This window comes from Anoplopoma fimbria, chromosome 19, assembly GCF_027596085.1.
Source record: "Anoplopoma fimbria isolate UVic2021 breed Golden Eagle Sablefish chromosome 19, Afim_UVic_2022, whole genome shotgun sequence".
Taxonomy (NCBI): domain Eukaryota; kingdom Metazoa; phylum Chordata; class Actinopteri; order Perciformes; family Anoplopomatidae; genus Anoplopoma; species Anoplopoma fimbria.
Window position 1 is genome coordinate 10,155,067 of NC_072467.1, and position 27,572 is coordinate 10,182,638.

General features: G+C 40.0%; 1 protein-coding gene across 1 annotated transcript in view; it reads right to left on the bottom strand.

The window, feature by feature from the left end:
- Window positions 1-27,572, bottom strand: part of cdh13 (cadherin 13, H-cadherin (heart)) — a 241,191-nt gene that overhangs the window by 79,681 nt on the left and 133,938 nt on the right. The window contains exon 10 of the mRNA XM_054619535.1: window positions 4,372-4,512. Within this exon, the coding sequence (XP_054475510.1) occupies window positions 4,372-4,512 (141 nt within the window). The remainder of the gene's footprint in view (window positions 1-4,371; window positions 4,513-27,572) is intronic.

Below are 27,572 nucleotides of genomic sequence, written 5' to 3' on the forward strand. Positions count from 1 at the left end.
CTTCATGCCCAATTAATGTTCAGGTCCCCAGCTCCCCCCCCCCCCCCTGATTATTATTCCTTTGCAAAGCATCACACTGATGCTCACATGTTTTATAATTATTTTACACAAGAATAACTTCAGCAACGTCAATGCAGAAAGATAAATTAGGGAGGAAAAGGAGAACAGATTCCCTGCTGGCTGATCTGAGGATGTACTCACGAGTGGAGTGGTGGTCTGAGGCTTAAGACTTAACAAGTTATGAATAGCTGTCTCTACACGAGCTGTGGTAGGTATGTCTAAAAGGCACCCTACGTGGGGATTATGTTTGCTGAATTCAAACAAAATGTCAACTCATAAAACCCAGCTAGACTGGATTTAATGAATAATAACAGAAAGGAACACATCTCCTGAACATTTTTGCTTTTACTCTCTCTCAGTATCCTTCTATGTTGGACTCTTTCTACTCATTTTTTATCCTTCCCTCTATCTTTCTCTGCTTGAGTCCCGCACACAAGCTTGAAGATGAGCTTTTAAAGCTTACATCTTGTCTGCAGGAGGTGGTGTCTTCAGAAAAAGACAAGTTTCTTCTGAAGGAAGGGATTTTGGAAAGTTTTATGAAAAGACTTGAATATTTGAATAATTTATACAGTGAAAGCTTGAGAGCCGCCGCAGATACGTACTCTCAAACACACTCACAATAAGATAGCGGTCATCTGAGAGGTCAAAGATGATTCATGAGCAGGTTGGAAGCGGTCAGGGAGAGTAGATGCTAGAGGATTTATACGGGGAGCTTAGCGCCTTCAAACACTTGTTTTTTAAAAGCTCAATTTCTCCATGCCGTTAAACAGATCTCGTCCTAGTAAGAAATGAGAACATTAACTGGGACACTAACATGGTGCTCTCTGCACTGCCCTGCCGAGCCCTCTGAGCTGTAAAGTTTCACATCTGTGCAGTGCTCCTTACAAGCTCCCCTGACAGCCCAATGCATCATGGGAGGGCTGTAGGGTCGGTTCGGTTGGGGCAAAGCGGGATGTGTCTCAAAACCTGACAACGGCTTTCGGCGTTTCCATTATGAACAACACAAGTCAGTGTTACAACTTTACCTTAAGGCACATGGAGGGTCTTTTTCTACAGGACCTCATTCTTGTTTCACCTCCAGAGGTGAGGAAGGATGAAGAGGGAGAGGAAAACAGCTTTGGCAGCAGCTTTTGACAAATGCATCATGAGGTGGCACAAACGGCCAATACGTGCGATTAATTGTGTGCTATTTTCTATTTTTTTTGCACATGTACGTTATATTTTATAGCGTGACTGCCAGGCACCGGTTTAGTCTGTTAGCTTTTCACTAATGCCTTAAGGCATTGCTGACTAAACAAACCATCACTGAACCACAACACATCTACTCCCACTCCTGCGCCCATATTTCCCTTATCTTTCCTCTGCACCCATACCACCCAGTTACACTAATACATGTCACATGTTCTGCACACACATACACACTATGATCTGTACTGGACATTTTCCGAGCTTTACTTTTACAAGAAAAGGACAGAGATGTTTTTTATATGAGAAAGTAAAGGTCACAGTGAGTTACATTAGACCTTGAGTGGGTGAAAACACATGTTCATGAAATGTGTAGCCCCAAGGTATATTTGTCCCATTTCAGTTTGCTCTTTGCATTGTTTTCTGGTTATATGTTTACCTAATGTCCTAATAAATTCAGAATCCAGTACATTTCCATAGCACTTATTCCATCTGTACAACAAAATTATGTCATGCAATCTGTTGCTCTGACTTTCTCTTTTAAATAGAATTACTAGCATTACTCACTTATTAACACCAATTTAATTATGTTGCTGTTCTTTTGACGAATGATAAGCTACTGTCAATAACACGTAACTATTCCTGCACAGTTGTTTCACATTAAAAGCACTCTGGTGAGTCAAAGAGAAGTGAATGTGTCATTAACAGCCGCTTAATACTGATTGAAAGAATGGGAAAGCAACATTTATAGAGACTGTTTAGCAAATGATAACAGTATTTCTGCAGATTGGTATAATATGGTATTGTATGACATTACACTGCTGTTATACTGGTGGAATTAGTGAAGACTATTTGTAATGTCCTGAATGCGAAGCAGAAATGTGAAATATTTATGGCGAAATAGTGAAGAGAGGGTTCTGCAAAAGGTACTGCAAATAATTTCATTTTCTGATTTACATTTCATTCTCAGGTATGATTTGCACTGAGCTCAGACCAGCTAACTATTTCAAAATCAAAGAAAGCTACTACACAGAACAGAAAGCCACCCACAGTCTGCAGAGCATCATCACCCTTCACAAATGAAAAAAAGCGTATCCTTGAAAGTGTCAAAAGAGAAGGTTGAAGCACACATCAGAACCCTCCACATCGATGAGCTGAAAGACAAACCAAAACTTATCCCTGCTGACATCCCACCAATTTCATACTCACAAACATAGTTTTTAATTCAATTTGACATCAGCCCTCCCAAGATGGGTGAGATGAAGAAGGCAAGATCGGCATTTGCACTAGGCCTATACAGTCTACTAGAATGCTCAGGATGATCTGAAATTCCTCTGGAGTCTGGCAAAGAGCGAGGGGGCAGTGCTGATCGCAAAAGAAAACAATTCAACCACCTTCCATATAGATGATTTAACAACTTTCCCCATCTACAATAGACATTTGGAAAAGCTTCATCAAACATCACATGGGCAAGGATGAAGATTAAACCCAGCAAGGGCAGAAGCATCTTCACTGTCAAAGGTCAAGTCAGCGATCAAAGATTTCATGTTGATCGAACACTTTTTAGAAATGTGAAAAGCCTATGCAAATGGTAGAATGGTTTAAACACATCAAAAAGAATACAACCATGGACATAGCTCGCATCAACAAGACCTTACTGCTAAGAAAACTCAAGTTATGGTGCTTCCAGTTTAGTATTACACCAAGACTCGTGTGGGTTTAAACTGTGTATGAAATCCCCAGATTAGCACACGTTTAACAGTATTTTGGACTTCTACCATGTTTAAGTCCTGTCGTACTGTATGGGAACAGCTAATTGGAATTAACTATTGCAAGTCTTGATGAAGTTTTTAAGTGCACCAAGCAAGGATGGTCATGTACACAGTTGACTGGCTAACATTGTGGAATTGACTGTACCAAGGGAAGACCACTGATGACCGCGATACCGTTTCTATCCTCCTTTTCACTACCCCAATCCCACTGACAAAATAAAAAATGTTGATATACCACAGGAATTTAAACATCGAGTCCTATTAGCTATCCATTATTATCTTTAACTGCTTATCCTGTTCAGTGTCGCTGTGGGGGCTGGAGCCGATCCCAGCTGACATTGGGTGAAGGCAGGGTACACCCTAGACAGGCCGCCAGACTATCGCAGGGCTGACATATATAGACAGACAACCATTCATGCTAACATCCACACCTACGGGCAATTTAGAGTTTTTAATAAGCCTTAAGATGCACGTCTTTGGACTGTGGGAGGAAGCCGGAGAACCTGGAGAGAGCCAACGCTGCCATGGGGAGAACATGCAACCCCACACAGAAGGCCCGTCTAGCCCAGAAATCAAACCCTGGCTCATTTTGCTGTGAGTCAACAGTGCTAGCCTTGCACACCACCGTGCAGCCCTTTTTTAGCTATACATGTATTATTATTGAAAATATTTATATTTTTTATTTGAGAATTTATGGTAATTACCACCATATTGTGCTTCACCTCTAGTCTGTTTGGGCAGTAATTGTAATGTGTGCCACCAAGGGCCAGGGACCCCCCACAATCTGAGTAGACTAAGGAATTTTGCTTGTAATCTGTTAGTCAGTTATGACTAGGGGTGAAGGAAAATAATCAATAACAGTACTCAGCATGTTGCAAAATGCTTAAAATCGCAGTAATATCTTGTCCTGACTTAAGTATTGTGATAATATTGTATTGTCAGGCCTCTGGTGATTCCCACCCCTAGTAATAACAGTAACTTTAAAAACGTATTCTTTACCAAGGTATTTATAAAATGATTTATAGTAGAACTGACTGCACTTGTGATAAAAGGTCATACCGTATACCTCCATAATCCAACAAATTGGTTAGAGAGCCCATCCGCAACCAGGAGACCTTGGTTCAAGCTTGCTATTGGGAAGAATCGGCCCTGTTGATGTGACCTGTGTCCTTGATAAATTGCAGTACATCAGTCAGCTCTAACTGACCCTTTCTTCTGACCTCCCTCGAAGGGTAAGCACACAGAATTTTTTCAGCATTATGTTTGTTGCCACTATATGGGAGCGACAAGGGAAATAAGAAGAAAATTCACCCTTCAAAAGAAAAAGCGAGGGAAAAAAAGAGATGTTTCTCACCAGTGGATGTGTGAACTCAGGGGCATGGTCGTTTTTGTCCGTGATGGTGATGGTAGCCGTGGCTGTTCCTGTTAGGCCCACCTCACTTCCTGCCATGTCCTTGGCCACAATCTCTAACTCATATGTTGTGGTCGGTAGTGTCTGGAAAATAAACACATGGTGGTACAGAGTTAAAGATAATACATATATACATGCAAACCTTTATCTAAGTCTCAACAATAATTTACAATGATTAAAAGTTAAAGAAATCCGAACAAAAAAGGACAATGCTCAGTGAAAACAATTGCATATATATTTCTGCATCAGGGAGGACGCATGCACACAACCGTCCACAAACTAGTGTGTGGTGATAATCGTCAGATAAACTATTTGAGAGGCTAGTCAATAAAAATAATTTCTAGATGAATGATTAGCCATGTGAGCAATTAAATGAATCCACCTTAAGCAAAGCTAACACTTATCATCATGTTTACATTGCTATAAGTCCCTTTGACAAAGCTTGAAAGCTTTTATAATAATCCACTACAGGCTTGAATCTATCATCAAATTGACTGGATAATGGCTGAAAAATATCATCATAGTGTAAATTTGGACCTTCACACTCACAGACCAGTGTTAAAAGCTCCAGCAAACACACGCCATCTCTAGGGAAAGGTCAGCAATCCACATTTTATATATGTGAGACCAGATAAGGTAGTCAAAGAGAGAGAAAAAAGGTCCCCCTAAGCTATACAGTATTGGATCAAATATAAGCTTCCTACGGACGGTTTACGCTTAAGATTCCAGAGGGTCTTAGAGCTGTTTTTTAAACACATCTTCCACAATGCTCTGGGGCATCGAAGATCAAGAGTTTTAGCCCCTGCCTGAAAAAAGAACCTATTTCCCTTTACATAATCTGCAAAATCATAGCGATCATTCAGGCATTTAGAGATTTTTAGGGCTTTTGCAAGGCTTTTTCGAATCTTCACAGATATTTTTGTTGTTGATTTGATGTTGGAGATGAAAGAGTGAGTATTAATAAAACCCAAACTGCACCCATGTCTGCTGATTCTACATTCCTACACAAGCTAGGGAGAGGGATCCATCCTTGATTACAAAGTAGCTTTCCAGAAGCGCAACCATCCAAATTAGATATGTAATTAATTTACTGGCCGGTCAGCATTTGTAATCTATATAACAATTGGAGAAATCCAGCTCATACATACAGCGAGAGGAAAGCTTTCATAATGATCATAGCAGGGATAATCATGTGTTGCCATAATTCATGCCTAATTGAAATGTTGATTCTGGTGTATAAATAACAGGAGGTAGGGGCTGGTAAAGCCAACATTTATTTATCCGCTGCAGTGTTTTCTCCCTGCTGGGGGTGTTAACTGTCAAATGCTTAATAAACTTCATCCTTCTGTCTCACTGAAAATGCTGCTGAAGCTCTCGCCTGCATTGTAGATTCACCTCTGAGTGAATGCACACTGTTCTCATGGACCCCTGGTACAAAAAACAGAGGAGTGGGATGCACACAAACTTGTGGAATACGCATTTACAAACAAACACACATACACAAACACACTCACCCATTTGTTGTTTTGAATAAAAAGCAACAAACTAGAAAAATAAATCATTGAAAAAATGATGATGATGACAAGAATTTGATTTTTTTTGCTCCTGGTTTTCCTTGTTTTGTCTGTCGGATAGGCTTTTCATTCGGCCCTTGCTTGTTTAACACACTAACTAAAATGCCTATAGGAGGGCATTTATGGGCCAGCTGATGGCCACTAAGGTACTGCTCTAGCTGAGCCTGTTTTACAGCGTAATCACATTAGACAACTGTTCAGGCTCCTTGTAAACGTGTTTTCTTAGCTAGTGAAAGATTTAAATTGAAATTTCATGACTTTTTTACAGCATTGCATGGTTGGATTAAGCCAGCAGAAGTGAAACAATACTAGTGATGCATTATTTCTGATTTCATGTCTATTTTATGCTTTCATTAATGCCAGCTCATGGTTGGCAATAATAAAAGCTAGCCTAAAAATATTAAGAATATTCATCCTCTCCAATTGCATTTATATTGATGTTTACTATACACACTCTGGCTATCATTATCAGAGTGTGTATGATTTCTTATCTATAATTTGCTCTGCCTCATAATGTCCCTGATCTTTATACCAGGGGACAGTTAACCTGATTATTGTTGATGATGTTGTTTACTAAAAGAAGAGCTGTGACCCAACATCCCCTCACGTTGCACACAAATCCTCTGCTCCGCTCAGTGTCAAACTGAGCAGCAGTGGTAGTTGTCTGTGTGTGTGTGTGTGTGGTCTACTTTTGCCTCATCAAAAATAGTGCTCTAATCTATTTCATCTGAGGCAGGCAGGGGGATCACACGATCAATGGGTAGACACCTTGAGGCCCTTTTTAATTATCACATCACCTAGAACGTAGACACAGTGATAAATCACATATTGAGGTCAGGAGCAACATTATGGAAGGCTTAAGGTCAAAGACTGAGATTTCAAGAGTGGTCATTAGAAATACCAAATGAACTCAAAACAGGAAATAATTTAAATGCTCTTTACTGTCTGATTTTTATGTACAGGGGACATGATATACAGAATAAAGGACTAGCTGAGAGGCTAGTGATTCCATTCTGTCGTAAACACCATCCTTTCAAGCAAGCAATCCAGTGGAGCTAGGAAAGAGTGAGACAATAAACAGGTGTTTTTATCAATAGTTTGTGCACATAGTGGGTGACAGGGGTGTCCCTCACAACCAGCTCCTGCTCAATCAACTGTGCTGGCAGATGGTGCTCCCTGTGAGTTTATTAAACCCATGCACACAACTACATGTGAATACACACACATGATGATTGTAAAAAACACACACCTGTACACTTTTGCCCTCCAGCTGGAGAAGAGAAGGACTTTGGAATACTTGCAGTCTCAGTGGAGTCTAAACACATTGAGTGTGAACTCCTCTGGTGACTGACAACGTCTTAATGAGTATTTCCTGAGTCTCAACTCAATTATAAACTCCCTGGAAGTACCTGGCCAAGAAAATCTGTTCAAATTCACTAGAGATACAGAGGTACAGCAACGGGGAATTTTACCTTCAGGTGTCAGAAAACTTCTTCTGGCATAATGTTGATTGAGATACTCAGTCAGCTTTTTTTTAGGTCTTTGTTAATTTGTCTGGAAATACTTGATTAAACTTTAGGGAGCAGCTTAAGTTTTAAAGCCATAGGAAAGATTTACTCTTGGCCTATTTTTCCTGTGGGTCCAAGTAGACAAAATTGAGTGATTGGCTGCATTTTCATACAAATATGAAGCTTTAGTGGTCAACCTACAGTAATAACCCTATTACTTCGTATGTGTTTTGCATGCTTGCAAGACTGATTTACTTTAACATATCAATATGGACCAAAGTTTAAGAGTCTAAGGGCTTCTGTGAAGGTTGCACTTGAGCTAAACACTAATATCAGCTTGCCAACATGCTCACGATGACAACGACAACATACTGATGTTTAATGGATCTAATGTGTGTATCATGTTAACCTTTGCTAATCATCACTAAAAACAACAGACAGCTGAGGCTTATGGGAAGGTCAGTTGTCCCAGGTAAATGGTAATTCACCAAAGTATAGGTCAAATTACAAATATGACCCGATATTGGCGCTAGATGCAAAGTTAAGTGATCACAAGAGTTATTGCAAATCACGTGAAGCATTAATGTCTGAATACAATTTTAGGGCAATCCATCCAATAGTTGTTGAGATATTTAACTCCCGACCAACAACCACTGCCACTGCCATCCCTAAAGTGATACCACTAGCATGGCTAAAAATCCTCCTAATTATATCTCAATACTCAGTTTACTGCTGCATGTAGTACCTGTAGGAGTAAAACAAAGTCTACACTGGTACTACTGTTCCTGCTGAGAGACTGACTAAAGGCAGCACCACATTTGTCCACTCAAGCAACTTTGCTTCATTGAAGACAAGTGTGATCTTTAGTGAACTCTTGGAATATCAGAGTTAACTCAGATGAATATCAGCCTGAAAGGAAGCACTGTATCCACTTGACGAGTAGCATTGCTTTCTTTCCGATGCACTGTATAATTTTCTTTGTAAAACGTAAGTGGGAGAAAAACCAGGAAGCCACAAGTGATTTCATTGAGCGATTGTGTTTGTGAAAGCTGACGTATAAAACTGAACAAAGAGCTAATGAAGTCGAGCGTACCAAATGATATGGCAGGCCTTGTTTAAGAGACATCTGATCGGAGAATGACATTTGAGACCGTCACATTCTGCCTTGAAAGGATTTCACAAAGCCCCTCGAGTGAGGGCTGATCCCCGGATCAAAGCAAGCAGAAAGGAGAGGATGAGAGTAAGAAAGAGAGAGAGAGAGAGAGAGGAATGGAGAGGGATGAGTGAGGAAAGGAAGAGAACAGAGTAAGAGAGAAAGAGAGTGGCCTGACATCTCTGAGACACTACATTATCTCTCTGGATAGGTGTGATATTATAAAATTGGCAGTGAGTTCTTTGTTCTCCTCTGGCCCTTCACTATTACTCACTCTCAGCACCAAACCACTGGCTATTCTTCAGGCCTCTTTTCAAATGCTTACAGACATGATGACAGACTTAAAACAGGCTTAGGAATAAAAAATCCAGAGATATATGAAAATCCACTAGAGACATTATTTCTACAAGAACGATAATATACCGCTCACCTTTTAGCCTTCATCAGCTTAATTTTTCTACCTCTCTTCCTTTTTTTTCTTCTGGTGGAAAGCTTTTTTTCACTGAACTGTATACATTTTCAGGTTGCAAGGTTCACTTTGCCTTTATGATCTCTTGAGCTTTGTTTCTCACGGTGTTTCCATCCGTCATAGTCAAAGCCCATTCATACAAATTTTCTCTAAATCGCTGTGATGTGGGGGGACAGTTACACTAATACATATGAAGCTTTTAGACGGAAAGCTGTAACTGTCCTGTTCTCTGTCAGAATCACTCACAAGATAGGTTCACAATTCTTTCAGGATCCACTGTCCTTGTTCCATTCAAAGTATTCAAGTTATAAGGCTTTAGCAGTCTGTGTGAATCTAATTAAGTGGGTTCCCTCCAGAGTTACAGTCTTTTCAGTACTTGTTACTATCCTCCACTGCAGCTCAACAAGGAAACACTCTCAGGGAAAACAAAGGGAATTTCGTACTAAAAGGACGGTAACTTTGGAAGCTATCCACTTGATCTGAACTGAGACTGCTTAAGCTTCAGATATACTTCAGATAAACAGGAATTCATTTTACCACAGAAGAGAACTGCGGATCACTTACTCACTGAGCTGAAGACAGTCTTAAAAACTTGTGAACCTATCCTTTTCATCAAGAGAGACATAAAGAAACAAGGCAAAGAGTCTGCAGCCATGCTTGCAGCTGGGTTGAGCCAGCTGTACTTTCAGCTAAATGCACTACTAACACACACACTGCATGCTAACATGATCTCAGTTGCAATGCTAACATGCTTATGTTTATATAGCAGGAACAATCTTTAGATGAATCAATGGCCCTGGATGAAAAGTTTAGAGGATTGGCAATTCATCTTCAGGGGGGCATGGATATCTGTACCAAAAGTTTATGGCAATCCAAAGTTGTTGAGAAGTTTCACTCAAGACCACAATTGTCCTTCTCATGGTGGTGCTAGAGGAAAGGTCACATGATCCCCAAAGGTATAGGATTCTTCCTCTAGGCAGTTTGAAGTCTGCACAAAATGTCAGATATAATGTTGAGATATTTCAGTATAAACCAGTGTGGTTGACGGACCGATCAGCAGGCTGACTAAAGAACAGACCCACATTGGCATCCCTATAGCGCCATTCTGCATCTCGATTGATATCTCTCTTGTAATTTACTATGTATGTACTAATTTCGCCTCTTTGGTTTTGAATATACCTTTTTTCAAGATGCTCAAAACTTTTAGTTGGGGTTGTTGCTGGACAGTAGACAGCTTAGTAGGTAGTGGCATGATGTCTGCAGCTGGCAACGTTGCTGCGCTCAGAGAAAGTCAGAAAGATGCAGATCACAGATCAACTGGAGTGAAACCAGTTTATAGTATAACACTGCAAGCTGGTATCACAAGAGTGCTACACCATTAGATGGGCAGGTGTGTGGAAATGTGTGTGTCGGTTGACATGAGCTTTAGTAACTCAGGAACTCCAGTCACAGTATGTGTGACAGTTTTCTTCAAATGCCAGTCATACTTTCATGTCAGTTTAAAATACAGAGCCTCATATAGTTATGCATATGTATTAATGCACTGCTTTTTCGTTTTTACCAATAATTAGATTCCAAACTCTCTCTCAGTCATTTTAGCTCCACTTCCCCTCACAGGTCGCTGACAGCCTCCTGCACTCCACCTCTATAGACATATGATTAATCACTCTGACAATAGTTAATTACAGTAGGAAGGCAGCCACGTGAGACCCTTATCTGGGCCACTGCAACCTACGCAAGTGATCTATTTCTTTCATCAGCCTCTTAAGCGTGGTTAGCATTCACCCAGAGAAGAGAGCGAGAGACATATGGGGGTGGTAGTGGGAGTGTGACACTTTGATAACAGTGTTTAATTTTATGGGTTTCCCCCACTCTCCTCTATCTGCAAATTTCCCCGCTGCGGGACTAATAAAGGATTATCTTATCTTATCTTATCTGTTAATTCAAAACACGAATATTGATAGCTGCTGCATTATGATGAATCTAAAACACCTCTAGTTTATCTAGTATGCAAAAAAAAGTATTGTTTTAGTGATTCCACCATGACATTAAGCTGCATCCATATACCTAGATAACATTAAAAAGTGAGGCCTGAGCTTTAATGCATTTAACCAATTAATGCGTTTCTTCAAGAGTCATTCCAACTGACATCAAGAGCAGTTTTTCATTTTGGCACCATGCCTTCTAACTGAACTCAAAGAAATATTTAATGAAAAATTAATGATAGGACATTAATTATTTTCAAATCTTACATGTAGAGAACAGAAAGAGCATGATGTAAAAGGTTGTCGACTGTGACATGCCCTAAGATCCCTTTCAACACCTAACATTAAAAAATAATTTTCAACGTGTAATGACTAATATATTTTTTACGCACTTCTCTTAAAGGACTCCAAGGATTTTAAATGGTTATATTTACTAGCAGTGACAGCCACACTGAGTGTTTTCACCTTGTGAGTCTGTGAGTGAGTCCTGGAAACACCGACTATAGCAGGACCTAGTTTTGAGTATTTTGCCATATTTCTGTCGGTCCGTGGGCAGATTTTGTCACACGATATTGTCATAACCACGCAAGATCCATAACTCTACAGGTATTTATTTGGGATCAAAATGAAGGCAGAGTTTGCAGAAGTGTGCAAGGGCACCCCCGAGGTAGGGAAGGCGGAGGTGGGGAAGGTGCCATCTGTCCCCTACTTTAGACCCCTGGTCCGAATTGGCATTGCAGCTGGTGTTATCCCATCACAAGATGGTCTGTAGTTTAATATCTGTTTTGAAATGGATTTTTAGATTTTAATTAAGTTTTTCTATTATGTTTTGCATTCCAATTTTTGCACCCAGCTTGAAAGTTGCTGCATGCATTTCCCTCCACAATGACCGTGTCTCTACCGACTTTAATGAAAAGGTCAATTCATTTTTTATTTTATGTATTGAGATGTTATGTAATTTTACATGGGAGACTAAACACCTGTGGTACATCACTAAAAGAAACATGCAGAGTAACGTGATTTGAATACAGATTTTACAACTAGACCATAACTGCTAAGGGTTTACTTGACATCTTAAAATGTGGAATTAACAGGCTATTATCTTGACTTGAGTCTCCATCATTTATAACATAAAATTTGAGAATTTACCATAAGAATGAATCAGGTAGATCTAGCCTTGATGCCGAATATACCGACACAGCATTGCATTGGAGGAAGGAATTGCCACTGCTAGATTCTGATTTCTTGGCTCTCCCAAAAGCATTTTTCACACTTAGTCCAGAGATATTTCATCTCCCCCCCAGGGGACATCATCATGCCCAAAAAATGAAAACTGACACATGAGAGAGGACTGGTCAAGCTTTTCCCCTTCCCATAGGTCTTTCCTTGCAATTTGTGGACTATCGCTCCCACAACGGTGGGATAATAACTGACAAATTATGCATTCTACTTCCTTGCTCACACTTTATAACACTGTCTACATGGCAGGCATAGTGTGAGCAGCATGTTAGCAGAGCAGCACCTTCAGACCTCCTTCTGTGTCTAGACAGGATGCATTCAGGGACAGTAGCTACCACCTGCATTTTGACAACACTCAGAACTCAGAACCTCATATGCGCCGTCATTAGTTGCGAATCTAAGAACGTTACTCAGACCGACATCTTCCACAATACTAATCGGCCTGCAGTTTGTAGCTATCCACTTCGCTGTGGCATTTGTTAGCTTGTCTTGCTTTTGTTTATCTATACTTCTCCCACACGCTGCATCCAACGTAGTCTGCCAAAGCCTCCCTCCACTGTTTGTTAAAAATATGTAAGCATCGAAGAAATATTAGCAGCATGTAAATGAGGGCAGGTGAGGGCTTCAAGTACTAATCTAGTCTTCTACAGCTCTCTCTTTCTAAAACACACACACACACACACTGTTAAACAGTTCAAGTTGGTTCAAATAAAAAAATGACTTGACTGAATTGAGGTTGAATAATTAGTTTAAAGTCATCTCAATATATTAAGTTGAATCAACCACTGAAATGTCATGGTCAGATTTGCTTTAAATTTTCTTAGTTTAAAAAGACAGTTCTTGACCTTTGCACTGTGTTCGAGCGTTAGCATGAAAACAATTTCTGAGACCATCGGCTGACGGTCTGATGAGGAATAAGCCTCTGGGGGAAAGGGGCTATATTTCTGGGGTTCTGGTGTAGCCTTCTGATAACCAAGCCTGCTTCCTCTTGCCTGCGCTACTCATTGTCTACAGTCCGATTAGCGACGCGAAATGCTGGACCGGAGTTGGAGTTGAGAGATGACCTGTACAACTATTTTGTTTCACAAGTAGCCAGTTTAAAATCTAGTTTTAACCAATCAAAAGATAAATCATTGCCATACAATAGCCTGTGGGGTCCAAGAATGCATTCCGGTCAATGCTTTATGCCCGTATACCTGCATTTGACCAAAGCCTGCTCGAACATGATTTGGTTCAATACTACTCAGACTACAATGTACGTATATCAGAAGGCTTTTCAAGCTATTCTCAGAATGTTTTCATATATCAACCACAAACATAGGAGAGTTTTATCCCCTAAACATGCTGGAAGTCATGCAAATCTTGTTTATTTAAAGCAGGGGTCTCAAACTCAATTTGGCTTGGGGCCACTGCTGGTATTGTCGTCTCATAGGAGGGCCACTTCAACGTTCAAGCACTACAAGAAAGCGCAATACTTTTGAAAATTTACTTTTTTATTTCCATGTTTTTAATAACTTATTGAAACATTGCACTGAACCAACACATACAATCCCTGAATACATTTGTGCTTTATTCTATTTCTTGCCAGAGACCTGGCAGCGCTTCTGCTCACACAGCTGAGCAACATTTGCCCTGATCAAGGTTACAGTAGAAACTCTGAGTACAGCTTCAACATGGGCATCACTAGGTACTTGCATTTATTAAAGTTCATAGTCAAGAAAAGTTTTTCACACAGATACGTGCTTCCAAAAAGGCACATTGCCCGACTGAACATTTTTGACAGCTCAGGGAAGGATGGAAGTAATTCTCTCATGAATTGTCCAGTCATGTCTGCTTTTCCCTGTGCCTCTCTGAATTTAGCTTTTAGATCACTGTTGCACTGCAAGTCAATAAGTTCCATTTGCAACATACTTGGGACACTCTCCACATCAGCTGAGAAGGGGTCAGCAAACAGCTGGAAAGTGTCACAGCGTGCCTTGAAGTCAGCAAAACGCTGATCAAACTCCTGCAGAAGGTTTTCACTAGCACAGGCATATTCACCACCACTGAAGGCTGTGCCCTCCTCCACGAGAGACCTGCATGTTGTGAAATGGCTGAGATATTTTACAGAAAGCTGAGTTTTCCACAATTTCAGTTTAGCGGAGAAGGCTTTCACATTTTCATAAGCTGCAGTGATAAGCTGACCAGGGCCCTGGAGCTTCAGGTCAAGGATGTTCAGCTCCTGTGTTAAGTCCACTAGGAATGCAAGGTCCATAACCCACCCTGGATCATCAGGTTCAGGAACATCCATTCTGTCATCTTCCATGAATTTCTTCACTTCTGCTCTTAAGTCAAAAAATATCTTCAGAACACTACTAAATGATGTACTTTTACTTTCACCATATGTTGTAAAAAGGCCCTGAACTGGCGGTGCTGTAAACTCCTGGACCTGATGTAACTGATACATCTCAGGACAGCAGACATGACATGCTGCACAGTGCCTGTTGGTGTACGATGCAGTGCAGAACGACTGCTGGATCTGCATTTTCCTCTAACTTTCTTTGAACCAGCGCTACCAGTCGGTCATAGACGGGGCTCCATCCGTGGTAATGCCCACCAGTCTGTTCGCACAGCTCCTGGAATATATCCTTGGCTGTGGTGCGGCCGTGCATTGGACACAAACTCAGCAGCTCTTCTGCTTTATCGGGGACTGTTATTGCCGACGGACAGGTGTCGGTATGTGACTGCAGACCACATTGGGCTACATTATTTTCTTACTTTTCTTTTATCTCGCCGCGTACGCATCACTTTGATTTATTTTGTCAGAGAGAGACATATATACGTATAATGTCCCGCTGGGCAGCAACTTAAAAAACTTTTTTTTGGAGGTGTTGTGAACGCAGCGCTGGGACGAATGTCCGCGTTTGCCTAATAGAAACGAGGCAGCCAGCCAGGCACGGAAGAGAACTCTCCATGGCAACGCTGCTGTAACTGTCACTCATTGAGAATGTTTCTCTGCTTGCATCAAGCCCGGTCGATGTCCCGCCCCCAAGAGCCATACACCCACCGTGATTGGTAGGTTCGTTCAGCTCCGCACACAACACTGTAAAGTGCCATTCATATAAAACTCGCGGGCCGCACTAACATTAAACTTTCATATTAAGGTGGGGGCCACAAAATATCGTCTAGCGGGCCGCAATTGGCCCGCGGGCCGCGAGTTTGAGACCCCTGATTTAAAGAGTTTAGAACCATCGTTAGCTTATTCATGTCAAATCTAAAGACTTTAAATCAGGTGGACTCCTGAAATTAATTCCCACACAAAATTCCTGTACGATTTGTTACATTGTTTTACAATGTAAAAATAGAAGAATCACTGTTGGAAATCTGCAGCTAGCTTTGGAGACTGAGGGTCATTGACAGGGATGAATACAATTTTTTATTTAAAAACCACTGAAAATGATACAAATTTCTTATTATTTGCTCTTGAATATTCTCCTTTGCATCGACGATATGAGGACTCTGTTACCAACATCTACTGTTTATCATCAGTCATGTGCATGCAAAAGTTGTCTAAGGTAAGTGTGTAAGTTTAGAGCAACCTAAAACTAGCTTAACAGGTAAATAACGGAAAGCATGGTTGGAGGGACATAAGAGTATCACCTCATTCATCTGCGGTGAATAATAGGCACTGCAGTCATATATTTTGAGCATAAAAAGTTACTGTGTGGAAGATTAAATATGTAAATGGGCCAAGATCCAATATGACTAAAGCATAATTTCAAGGATTTGACATAAGTGCAATTTGTAATATTCATTCAGGAAGAGATCCCAAGGCTTAAAGACACAAGTTAATCATCTTAAATGCCTTTCAAATTTTGTTGAGCAGTGCTGTAAAACTACCAAAAGCTACAAATCCTTCTGCGCGTTATCTCCTGTAGCTATTCAGTGAGATTTATCTGATCGATTCACTGTCCAGTAATCAGTGCAGTGACAAAAACAGGTAGGTTTGGAGACTGTTGCCAGTCACAGTATATCATGTTGATAACAGAGAATGCAAGAATATGGCTTTTCTGTGAGCCAGCAGTAATTTTCAGTACAGCAACACCACAAAGTTAAACAACATAGTATATTTTAGCACAATCTGAAAGACAATTGATTTTAAAGTTTAAACTTTAGTTAAAGCAGTGCCGCCCACTCTTCAAAATGACCTTGTTGAGCATACATGGGCGGAAAGCTTGAAAATACAAAACACGTTCCACTTTCAGCCTGTAGTTGGAAAAAAAATCACACCTCGGATAATTTTGCATCACTTGGCTCCGATTCCTCACTCCGTACTCACAGGATATATTTAGATGGTTCTTATTCATGCCCTATACTTTGCCGTGTAATGAGAGGATTAAAGTGTTAAATTGGTGAAGCGCTCCTTTAATATATAGGGCCAATGAAAAAAAAATATCAGAAATGGATGCTGTGCTGGAGAACTATCAGTGTTCATGGTTTTAATTCCAGTGCAAAGTTTCATTCATTGAGTCTGTAGTTCCTCATTTGTCAGTTAGTAGTGTTTAGAAAACATTTTTCAAATAGAAAACTGATATGTTTTTCTTTTCTCTGAAAAGTTACACTGTTTATTCGGATACTGGAAGGAAACTGCAGGTAAGAAAGGAAGGATTATATAAAAAATGAAGTGCAATGCAGCTATTGGTGAGATATGAAGTCTCTGAAAGGCACCAAAAAGGGGTCATGTCCACCAAAGCGTTTTTTCCTGAGGACAATGGGATATTTGTATTAATACTATGCAATAAACGCCAGAAGCTTGACGAGGTGCTGAGTATCTATTCTGCTTTGAGCCCTCTGGTTTCCCCTCAGGTGAACACTGTTAGCTCTGCCAGCCTTTTCGTTGTAGTTTGCAAAGTTAGCACTGTTAGCAACGTTAGCTATGAGCCGCCAGCTTGCCGTTGACATGTTGAGAGCCGTTCCAAGTACATAGAAATGCTCCCAATCTTAGATACATCACCTTTAATGACAATTGTTCTACTCTGTTGTTTTAATGTTATTTTGTAATGCAGTATAAAGCATGAGGCTAATCGTGGGTTTTCAGGGTTCTGCATGTGTAAATATTGTTTATTCCTGTTTGTATCTATCAAAGTGATATGTTCATGTTTGAGGACTCTTGGAAGTTGAGCTAAACAAAAAATATCCTAAAAAACATAAAATCAAAAGGAATTGTTCAAAAATGCACATAGACCTCTTGAAATCCTGAAATTTAAAGCAAAAGTTTGGCATAAAGAATAAAATAAATCCTTTAAACTGGTGCCTTTAGTGTTCGGTATGGTTCACATCTCTAATTTGTGTTGATTAAATCGTTTAGTTGCTAAATACATATAGATTAAAAGAGCTGTTTTGTAGTTCTATATTTCTCTCTATGCTTTAGGCAAATGTTTACTGAAATAATTGAAATATAATTGCATCATTGCTCGCTTAAATCAAAGCCTAGTTTGCAGTTATTTCCTCCAGTGGGTTATACGTTCATCTAGATTGCATGAAGCCACAACACTCAGCATCCCACACAAAATAAAAAAAATATTTAATAAGCCACTCCGAATGGATTACTCTGTATCTGCCTTACTTGTACAACAGAAGTATGGACTTGACAAGTACAAGTGTCAGGCTACCACACCAGATCTTCTCTACAGAGAACAAAATTAATAGTTCAAATGTTTCAAACAAACAAAACAGAGAGCAATTGAACATGCATTCAAGTGAAACAAGGCCCAATTATCCCCCATAGCTGATGCTCAAAGGACTGTCAAGTTTGGTATTTAGTTCTATATTTCTCTCTATCTTTCATCCTCTGATTTCATCTGTTCCTTTTTCTTTGTTTGCACTCTTCCCACATAAGCTTTTGTGACAACAGTTGCGAGGATTTTCTTATTGTTTGTCAGAGTTTGTCTTTTTTCTCTTCTTTGTTTACTCATTCCAAGAAACGTGTGATTGAATTTCCTTTTGCCATGAGAACAGCCTGAATTCTTCAAGGCATGTATTGAACAGGGTGCCGGAAATGCTTACAAAGATTATGACCAATTGATAGGACCCCGATGATTCAGTTATAACCATTACCCCCAGTTATTGTAGTTTTTTGCAATTAAACAAGCAGACTGCCAACATTCAGGCCACTGTAAAGGGTCTGGTTATGCTGGGATATGGGCCTGTGGAGGATGACATGTATTTACTGAGATGGTTCAGCTTCCTGCTGAAGTTCTCCACCTCCTCCATACCAATTCCCAAAAAACTGCCAACTCTGGAAACTCCCACATAGAAGGTACATTTCTGGGCAGGGTTAAATTTGATCTCATTAGTATCCTGCAACATACAGTAAATTGACTGCAATAGACTGGCAACCTGTCTGGAGTATTTTCCTGCCTGAAGCCAAATGTATGCTGGGATGGTCTCCAGTCCCTCAACACCCTGACAAGGACAAAGCTGGTAAGGAGAATAGATAGATGGATAGTTTCAGGAATTTAAACAGCGTTGGAGGAATCATCCAGAATCATATGGCCAGAAACATATGGCATACAGCCATTTTTTTCCATATGGACAAAAACTTTTTGGATTGAATTAAATAGCCCATAAAAAAATGTCCCATTTTGCTAACATGTTGCTGATCAGCTTTGCAGTAGGGATGTAATGCATAACTATCTGTTTATGTCTATGCTCTCCAAGCATGCTTTTTGGCCTAAATAGTTCTGCTGCTCCTTTAGAGGAACTGCCCACTGGGGAGTTCCCTGGAGAAGGGCTTTAAGCTGTTCGCATTCACACTGCTAATGGGAAAGCTGAAGTGACCTAAGCCGGACCGCACAGCTGGTTCACATCTCCAGCCGGGCGATTGGCAAGTTAGCCACATTCGCTACAAAATCAAATTTTTTTGTAATACAAGAATAAACAAACAACTATTTTTCATGTTCTAATAAAGACCTGATGCAGTTTCATTCTGAATAGGTTTCTTTGGAGGGGTGTGCTTTGTGATGTTGTTATTGGCTGTAAAATTGTGTGTCCATAACCAAAATGAGACTCTGACTGAGGAAAACTTTCCCAAAACAAATGAATCACATGTGTTGGTAGAAAAACATTCTAAATCATTACACTTTCACCAGGTTTTGCTGTTGACAAAAGGCAGGATATCTCCATTTATAAACGTGTGAGCCAAACTGACTCTTTCCTGAGAGAGTGAGAAAAGAAACTGTAGACCATCTGCACCAACATTTGACAAGATGTGTTGTCAAACACATCAAGAAGAAATACATCTGAACTGTTTTTTGCTAAGGGCTGCTGTTTTGTTGCCTTTTTCATCCATCTTGACGATCAGTAGACGCTGTAACTTGGCTGTTTTTGAAATGCAGTTACCTACTCATCTTGCACTAACAATCAAGTCACTTCATCAGCAATTGAATCACACATTTTACAGTTAGTGGAACACCTGAACCTGAACATCTAAAGCCTTTATGAATGCTTCACACAAATCCTTTATTTAGTAGATCTCACTCTGTGTCTATTGCAGTCAGTTCCTTGTAAAAAGGGATATATATTGCACTTAAAAAGTTAAGATTCTACTTATAGCCTTTCCATACAAGAGTCTCATAAGTTTTGGTTCTATTGAAGGTGTATTCAACCTGTGTTTGACCCATGAAACTGCCCATGAAATATGAAATATGACCACTTCATAATGGCTTAAGTCAGTTTCAATTGTCGCTGCAGCAAACCCCTCTGCATGCTCTATTGCTCTGTTTTAAAAAGTTGGGGAGCTGGTTGAATGTTGTTTAAAACATTAGTAAAATCATATTAAATTCTTAAAGGAATAGTTCAACATTACTATACTGGCCTGGTGATTCTGGGTGGAACAAGGGACATGCCGTTTGATTTTTGAAGAGGGGTTTGGTATAAAAGGAATAGTTAGACTTTTGGGCAAACCATATATTTATTTTATGATGAGAGTTGAAGTGAATACAAGACATTGTATTTTGTATGGGTATACAGAAATGGTAGTAAAAGCCCCCTGTTTCCTGTCAATACGCTGAACTAGCCAGTTGCTGTTTCCGGCTACATATTTACGAACCAGACATGAGAGTGGCATCAATCATCTCATTTACTCCCTGCAAGACAGCAAAAAAAGGTATTTCCCAAAATGTAAAATTATTCCTTTAATAAAAAGCCGTATTATTTGTTGTGATTGTGATGCATTTAAAACAAAACACAGTAAAACTGCACATCTGTGTTCTCTCTGCTCCTTTTTTCCCCCTTTCTTTAGAGTGTGCATACTGACTGGGGTGGGGCAGCGTTGACCATATTTATCCCGCCTCATCAGGCCAATTAGTATCAGGATGATAAGCTGCTGCTGCAACGGTGTCCCTCAGCTCTCTCTGATGAGTGCGGGGCTAATTGGGGTCAAGGTTGGGTTTAAGGCTACGGTGAGTTGGAGCAGAAAGCACAAGCTGGGGCTAATCTAATCAGGTGCACCATCAGACCACAGTCTAATCGCATCATTTAGTGAGCAGTTAGATGTATACTGGGGAATGAAATAGTCCCCTATTACCACGTATACCTCCACACCAAGAGTGAAACATACATTGTATTTGTGTGTGTGTGAGCAGCGGTGTACGTGTGTGTCTGTGAGGGTGAGAGAGTGTTTGAGTTAAGTGCAATCACCATCCTGCGCCTGCCACCATCAAAGCTATCAAAGGACCATCTGGGAAGCGTGCACATGTGCGTGCATGTGTGTGTGTGTGTGTGCGACAGCAGCCCCGGATCCTTCAGTGAAGAGCCCAGGTGTTCCTGTTAAAGTGTTAATTAGATTAGTGCAGATCAAACGGGGGTGGCATTCGCAGGGGACCAGAGGTGGCGGTGCTATCCCGCCGGGGCGCCGGTTCCAACTACTCCTCGTCATCCACCAAGTAGGATGAATCAATCATTAACCGGACTCATTTGATTGTTCCCCTGAACTGCATGGTAACCAAATAAGGGACGTTTGCAGATTTATGTAGAGGATGGGAAAGGGTGTGATACAGTAAGAGGACAAGAAACTATAGACCTGTTGAACTAACTAAGTGAGGGTGTTTCTAGTTAGATCAATGCACATCTGCATGTGTCTTGTGCTTGTTACTGTATTACAGAGCTGCATGATTACAGTCATTCTATTCACATGATTTGCTCAAAAAAAAGTCACCCCTTTGGAAAATATAAAAACAGAAAAGTAAGATTCAGAGATTGAGCAATGAACTGAATCTGTTAAAACCAATGTTAGGTTTAAACACAACACAAACTCTGTATATACATATGTAAAAGTGGCGCCTTAACATTTTTCATAGAACATTGCTACTTTAAAAGCCGTGTTTCGAAGCAATCTACAGAGAAAATACAGTTTTCTTTGGTTTTCACATCATACTGTTAATCAGTTGCAAAACCTTATACGTGTGTAGTTGTGATCAAAATGAAGGCGCCAAATCTTTCTACCCAGGAAGTGTGGAAGTGGCCATTGGTCCCCCAACTTTAAACCCCTGGCCCGTTTGGTGTCGATGCTGCTGGTGTAATCCCATCGCAAGATGGTCTGTAGGCGTCAGTCTGCCACATAGACAATCAGGGGAAAAAAGCTCCCAGTTTAATGATGTTGTTCCTGTGGAACTAAAAATGCACCTGAAATGTACTTTGATAAAGCACTGATTACTTATTTTCTTTAATATTCATCTTTTATTATTCTGTGGATCACATATCGGAAATCAAGTGAATTGACTTTCAACTTAATATACTGTGTGTGTGCACGGCTGCAGTAACAACTGCAGTAAGAAGTTGAAATCAGTTGTACCTCAGCAAAATCGCTTGGCTGTCAGAAGTAGACAATTTAGCAAATAATGTATTTATAGCCAAATATGTGGTAAAAGTGGATTCCTGTTTCAAACCTGTCCACCCACTCACTCAAGTAGTTGCCATGTGCACACTTTTGTCAAACTGCGTTCAGAGGAGACCCTGTCACCTTATCTCAACAATGAAGCTGCTGAGGAAAAGAAGTTTATTCCAAATCATTTTAGGATTAGCAAATCACACAAAGCCTGATAGTTTAGAAGAAAAACTAACAAAGTAATTAAGCTTAGCTTCACTGCTCTGCCTTAATAATATTAAGTCGAAAATCATGGCTTATTTTCCTCCTCATCCACATGTTGTTGCTTCAAAACATTAAATCCTCATCAGTATTGTAACAAATCTAGCCAAGTTCTTTGAGGCCTGGCATGCAGATAATTGCATGCAGAATCTAATCCACAGACATATTTAAAGAAAGCCCATTAGAATATGTGTCTAGACATAACACAAACAGACACACAACTGCACACATCCACAAACACATACACACACACACACACACACACACACACACACACACACACACACACACACACACACACACACACACACACACACACACACACACACACACACACACACACATCCACAGTTAATCTTAGTGGGTTGGCTTTTTCCTTTATCTAAGTCCAGAAACATTTAAAAAACAAACCCAGCTAAGTGTGGCTGTGTTACGACAGAGCCATAGGGACTGAGGACCAGGAACAGGAAGGAACACAGGTGGTAGCGCACATCAATTCCACATCAAGTAGCAGCTACTGATGTGGATTTGTCTGAGCTGCACAACGGGGAATGGCAACAGATGTTTGCTCAAAATCTTGAAATGTTGAATGTTCTTCCTTCTTCACCGAATAGTAACATGGTGGAATGACGATATGGAGAGAAACTCCTTGGAGGCTTTGTTTCTGGGAACACTGTTGTTATGCTAGTACCACTGAGTAACATTTGCCTTAACACAGCAAGGGAACAAAGTCCTGGCAAACAGAAAGTATTGACTGTAATTGGCGAAGGGGCAATTCAAACTGACAGTGATTTATTAAATAATTTCTCGTTCATTGTTGAATCTATATTTTTCCCTTGCATACTTGAAGCATTCTTTATTGACAGCCAATCAAATCTCCTACTTGCTAATCGTTGATCTAAAATGATATTTAAGAACCACATTTTTTTTCCAATGTGGTTATTAGGTGCTTTGTTGAAGGATAGGTATAACAAATGATTCAGAATCATTGAAACTAAAGAATGATTCCACAAATCAACTGCACAATTCAAATTCATGATATCTTCACACAAGACTACTGGCCCCTCCCTACCTTTCAGACCTCCTCCACGCCCCAACCCGTTGCCTCAGGTCCGCCGGACCCGGGGTGACAGGGCCTTCTCAGTTGCTGCACCCTCCCTCTGGAACGCCCTCCCCATCCACATCCGTCAGGCTCCCACCCTATCATCATTCAAACAAGCCCTCAAAAGCCACCTCTTCAAACTCGCCTTCACCTGCTAACCCCTGCTCCCTTTCCCTCCCTACCCTCCACTACATGACTCATTCCGCACAGCTTCTCCAGTTTTCTTTTTTACTAAAATGTTCTGTTTGTTTGTTTTGTTTGCTCCTTTGTGTTCTTTTTTTGTTTTGTTTGTCTTGCCCTATGTAAAGCGTCTTTGAGTACCTAGAAAAGCGCTATATAAAATTAAAGTATTATTATTATTATTATTATTATTAAGACTATAGCAAATCCGACCATTCCACTTATCTATTCACTTTATAATGGTAGTACTGTGGATCCAAATCCAGGCAGAGGAGCAAAGCCTAGGTAGAGCTGAGGTGCAACAAGCACACAGTAAACACCTTGTTGAAACAGACTCACCCCAAAACATACAGTTTCTCAGCCAAAATATTCCTCAGAATGAAGAATGTTTTTTAAAACTAAACCAAGACACACATTTGTGGCCCTAAGTCAGCCATCTGAAGTTGACAAAAGGATTTCAGTAACTTCAGTGACTGAGGAGTCTGATGCCATGCTGAAACTATAGGCTTACAGACAATTTGCAAAAAAAGGAAAAAATCCTGTCACAATATCCAATTTTGATCTGGCCTCTGAGCTAATTCACTTATGCTCTGTTTGACAGGTTCATATTGACAGATTGACGGCCACTCAAAGCCTCACACACATCTCTGCCATCCTAGGATCGTGACTCATCTTGAGTACTTACTATACATAAAGTGTACATACGTTAACACTGTGTGACTTCCGTACTAGAAAACACCATAACAGTACTTCCCATCAACCTGCAAGCCCTCTGTGATACAATTGATGTATTGCCGGGTATAAAATCAAGTTTATCTGTAAAGCCCAATATCATGTTCAATATCCTGTGAACTTGTAAATGCCACAGAGATATTGTATGTGATATATCTGTGGTGTTTACAGGCTACACCTTTAATCTGGTCTAACCGCTCTAAACGAGGAAAAACTTTTAGAAGTGTATAATTACTTGGCGAAATTTACACTTGTTACATATTCCGCTGAAATATCCAGTTGAAAATAGTCCCAAAACTTTTATCCTTGAGCTTGTATAGTTAAAATTTGAGGGAACAATTGCTGAAGTTATGACACGAAAGATGTAGCTGATTTTGAAGCAGTTGAAGAGGCCCGAGTGACAATGGAAACAGAGGCACTGAGAGAAATTTAAGCGGTGTTGAAGTTGAAGGAGTTGAAGTGTCAAGTTGAAGTGTCAAGTTGAAGCGTTGGAATGTCAGTGTGAGCGCTGAAAGGAGCTGAACGTGGAGATGGAGCTGAGAGTTCAAACAAAAAGCGTTGTGTTGTCACATCTGGTAGTGCTGCCCCAGGCAAAGGTGCATCTTTCTATTGACTTTGTGTGCAACTGACTGACTCAAAAATCTGTCTTCTGGTCTGTCTGACCGTCACTTATCATGTAAAAATGGGCAATTACAAAAAAAAAACAGCAGCTTGACTGGAATGAATGGGTGACATAGTGGTAGTTGTGCTGTCTGATTACTGATCATTAAGTATCCTAATATTTACTGTAAAGTGTCAAACATAGAGAACCTTCATTTTAATCACCAGCTATTGGAAACAAGCAGCCGTGAATGCAGACTTTGTGAAAATAGTGCTATGTGTAATGTGTGGTTGTGATGTGCTTGGCTTTGTTTGTTTCTTTTTTATTACTGCTACCGAAGCAGCTATAATGTCTCGTATTGTATCGTATCGCATCGCATTGCATCGTATCGTATTGTATCGTATCTTAACTTATCTTAACGTATCGCATCGTATCGTATCATATTGTATCGTATCCCATCATATCATATCATATCATATCTTATCGTATTGCATCATTTAATTTTTCTTCCAAAACAAAGTACTGGCATGGAGGTGAGTTCGAACTGCCAGAAACATCAACCCATCACCAATTGTAATTATCAACAATAAAACTGTAACAAACCTGGGCCTGAGTATACTTGATCGTCACAATTTTATCCGTATACTCTAAAGAAGATTATTATGAAAGACATAGTTGTGGTATGCTTACCTATAATTGCTTTCTAAATCATCATGGAAATAAAACATGTAACATTGGAGCAAATTATATTGTACTTGCATCACAAAAGGGAGTAAGCTTTTAATGTGCAGCTCGGCATCTAGGGAGCTCGCTGTTTGCTTTTTGTCTGCTCCTCACTACTGAAGCACTCTTTCATCAGGGAACAAGGTATACAGTGGCAGGACCACATACTGAGAGCTTAGGTTTGTCTGTCGACTGAAGACTGTTTCACCACGTCTCTCTGAGGAGGTTGCTTTCAATGGGGAGAAGAAAAGAGCGCCGGCACAGAGGAGAGTGTATAAATATGCATCTACACACCCACACAACATGTATACATATACAGGGCAGTATAAGTACAAAACACATCATAAATACATTCAAATGAAACACACACTGATTGTAGAATTTGTTTCATGGAGTGAGTGCATAACTTTCTGAGAAATTTCTGATTTTATCTTTTCATTTGTGACAGCAGAACTGGCTTCCATCCTTATATTCCGCTATTCTCTTTGTACTTTGTCTCCTCCTCTCCTCCTCCTCCTCCTCCTCTGTGTATCACCCCTCCATAAGATAGCACTTCCTTTTAAGAGCAACAATGTCATGATGCAATTTGGTGGAACGGGGGTTGTAGAAACTTTCATGACATATGGTACTAATGTATGGATTGTTTTACCAAACATTAACAAAGATACGTGTTTGTTGAGCATAACTGTTGAATGTGAAAACTTTTTAAGAGTAAAAAATACTAAAAATAACATTTCTAGACAAGAGAATAATTACTTTGGTAACTGGATTGACCTGTGCTCCCTTTGATATGAATTCAATCTTGCAGTTCTTTCCAAGGAACCATTTGCAATGCTTAAATAAATATCATCTACTGAACTCTTCATCTATTTTAGTAATAATAACACAATGTCAAAGTTCTTTCAAAGGAAATCTCATGTGAAGTTGTCATGTGACATGCCCACTTTTTTCTAACAAATTCTTTGGAGCTAATGATTCTCTCCACAGTGAAAACATTATTTGTCCCGTCTTTTCTCACACGAAATGTCCTCATCTCTCAGGAGAGTGATATGTTGGGGGCGGAAATGGAGTTATCCGTCCCCAGCTCCTGCTGCAATGGGGACAGCTTGCTTATAATTGCTGGGAAATGTCACCACAGTTGATTACCAGTGATTTGCCCTACTGCAAAGGGAATCCAAATAAAAAGTAGAGTTGATGAGTGCATATTTAATGAGGCTCATGCATACTAATGCAGGCATCTCATTCCGCTCTATTTCCTTACATAAACACATGCAAATTCCTGGTACGAGTCAGTGAAAACATAGAAAGTCAACCTAATGAATGACATACTGATATATGCTGTCATTATCTCAGCTAAGTGGTCAATGTGGATTCATTTTGGTTTAGTACTTCCAGCTGTCAGAAAATGTCAGCAACAGATGAACGCCGAAAAAATTGTAGTCAGGCAATACAATTGTTATTGAATCTTAAGGTTTAAATGTGATGCTTAGAAAGCCGGTAGTTGACATGCAGACCATGTAAGTTTACATTAAGTGTGCACCTCACAGAAGTTTGAAATGTAAATAGAAATAGGTAATGAATTAAATGTATGCTCTTTGCAGTGCATGCATGTCACCTACGATTACTTTTCAAGTGAAACGTATGTCCTTTAGAAGAAATCATTATTTCATTGGAGAGAGACCAATACATACAAAACAGAAAAAAGAACCCAAACAGAAAAAAATGGAAATCCATTTCATCAACATAAGCTTG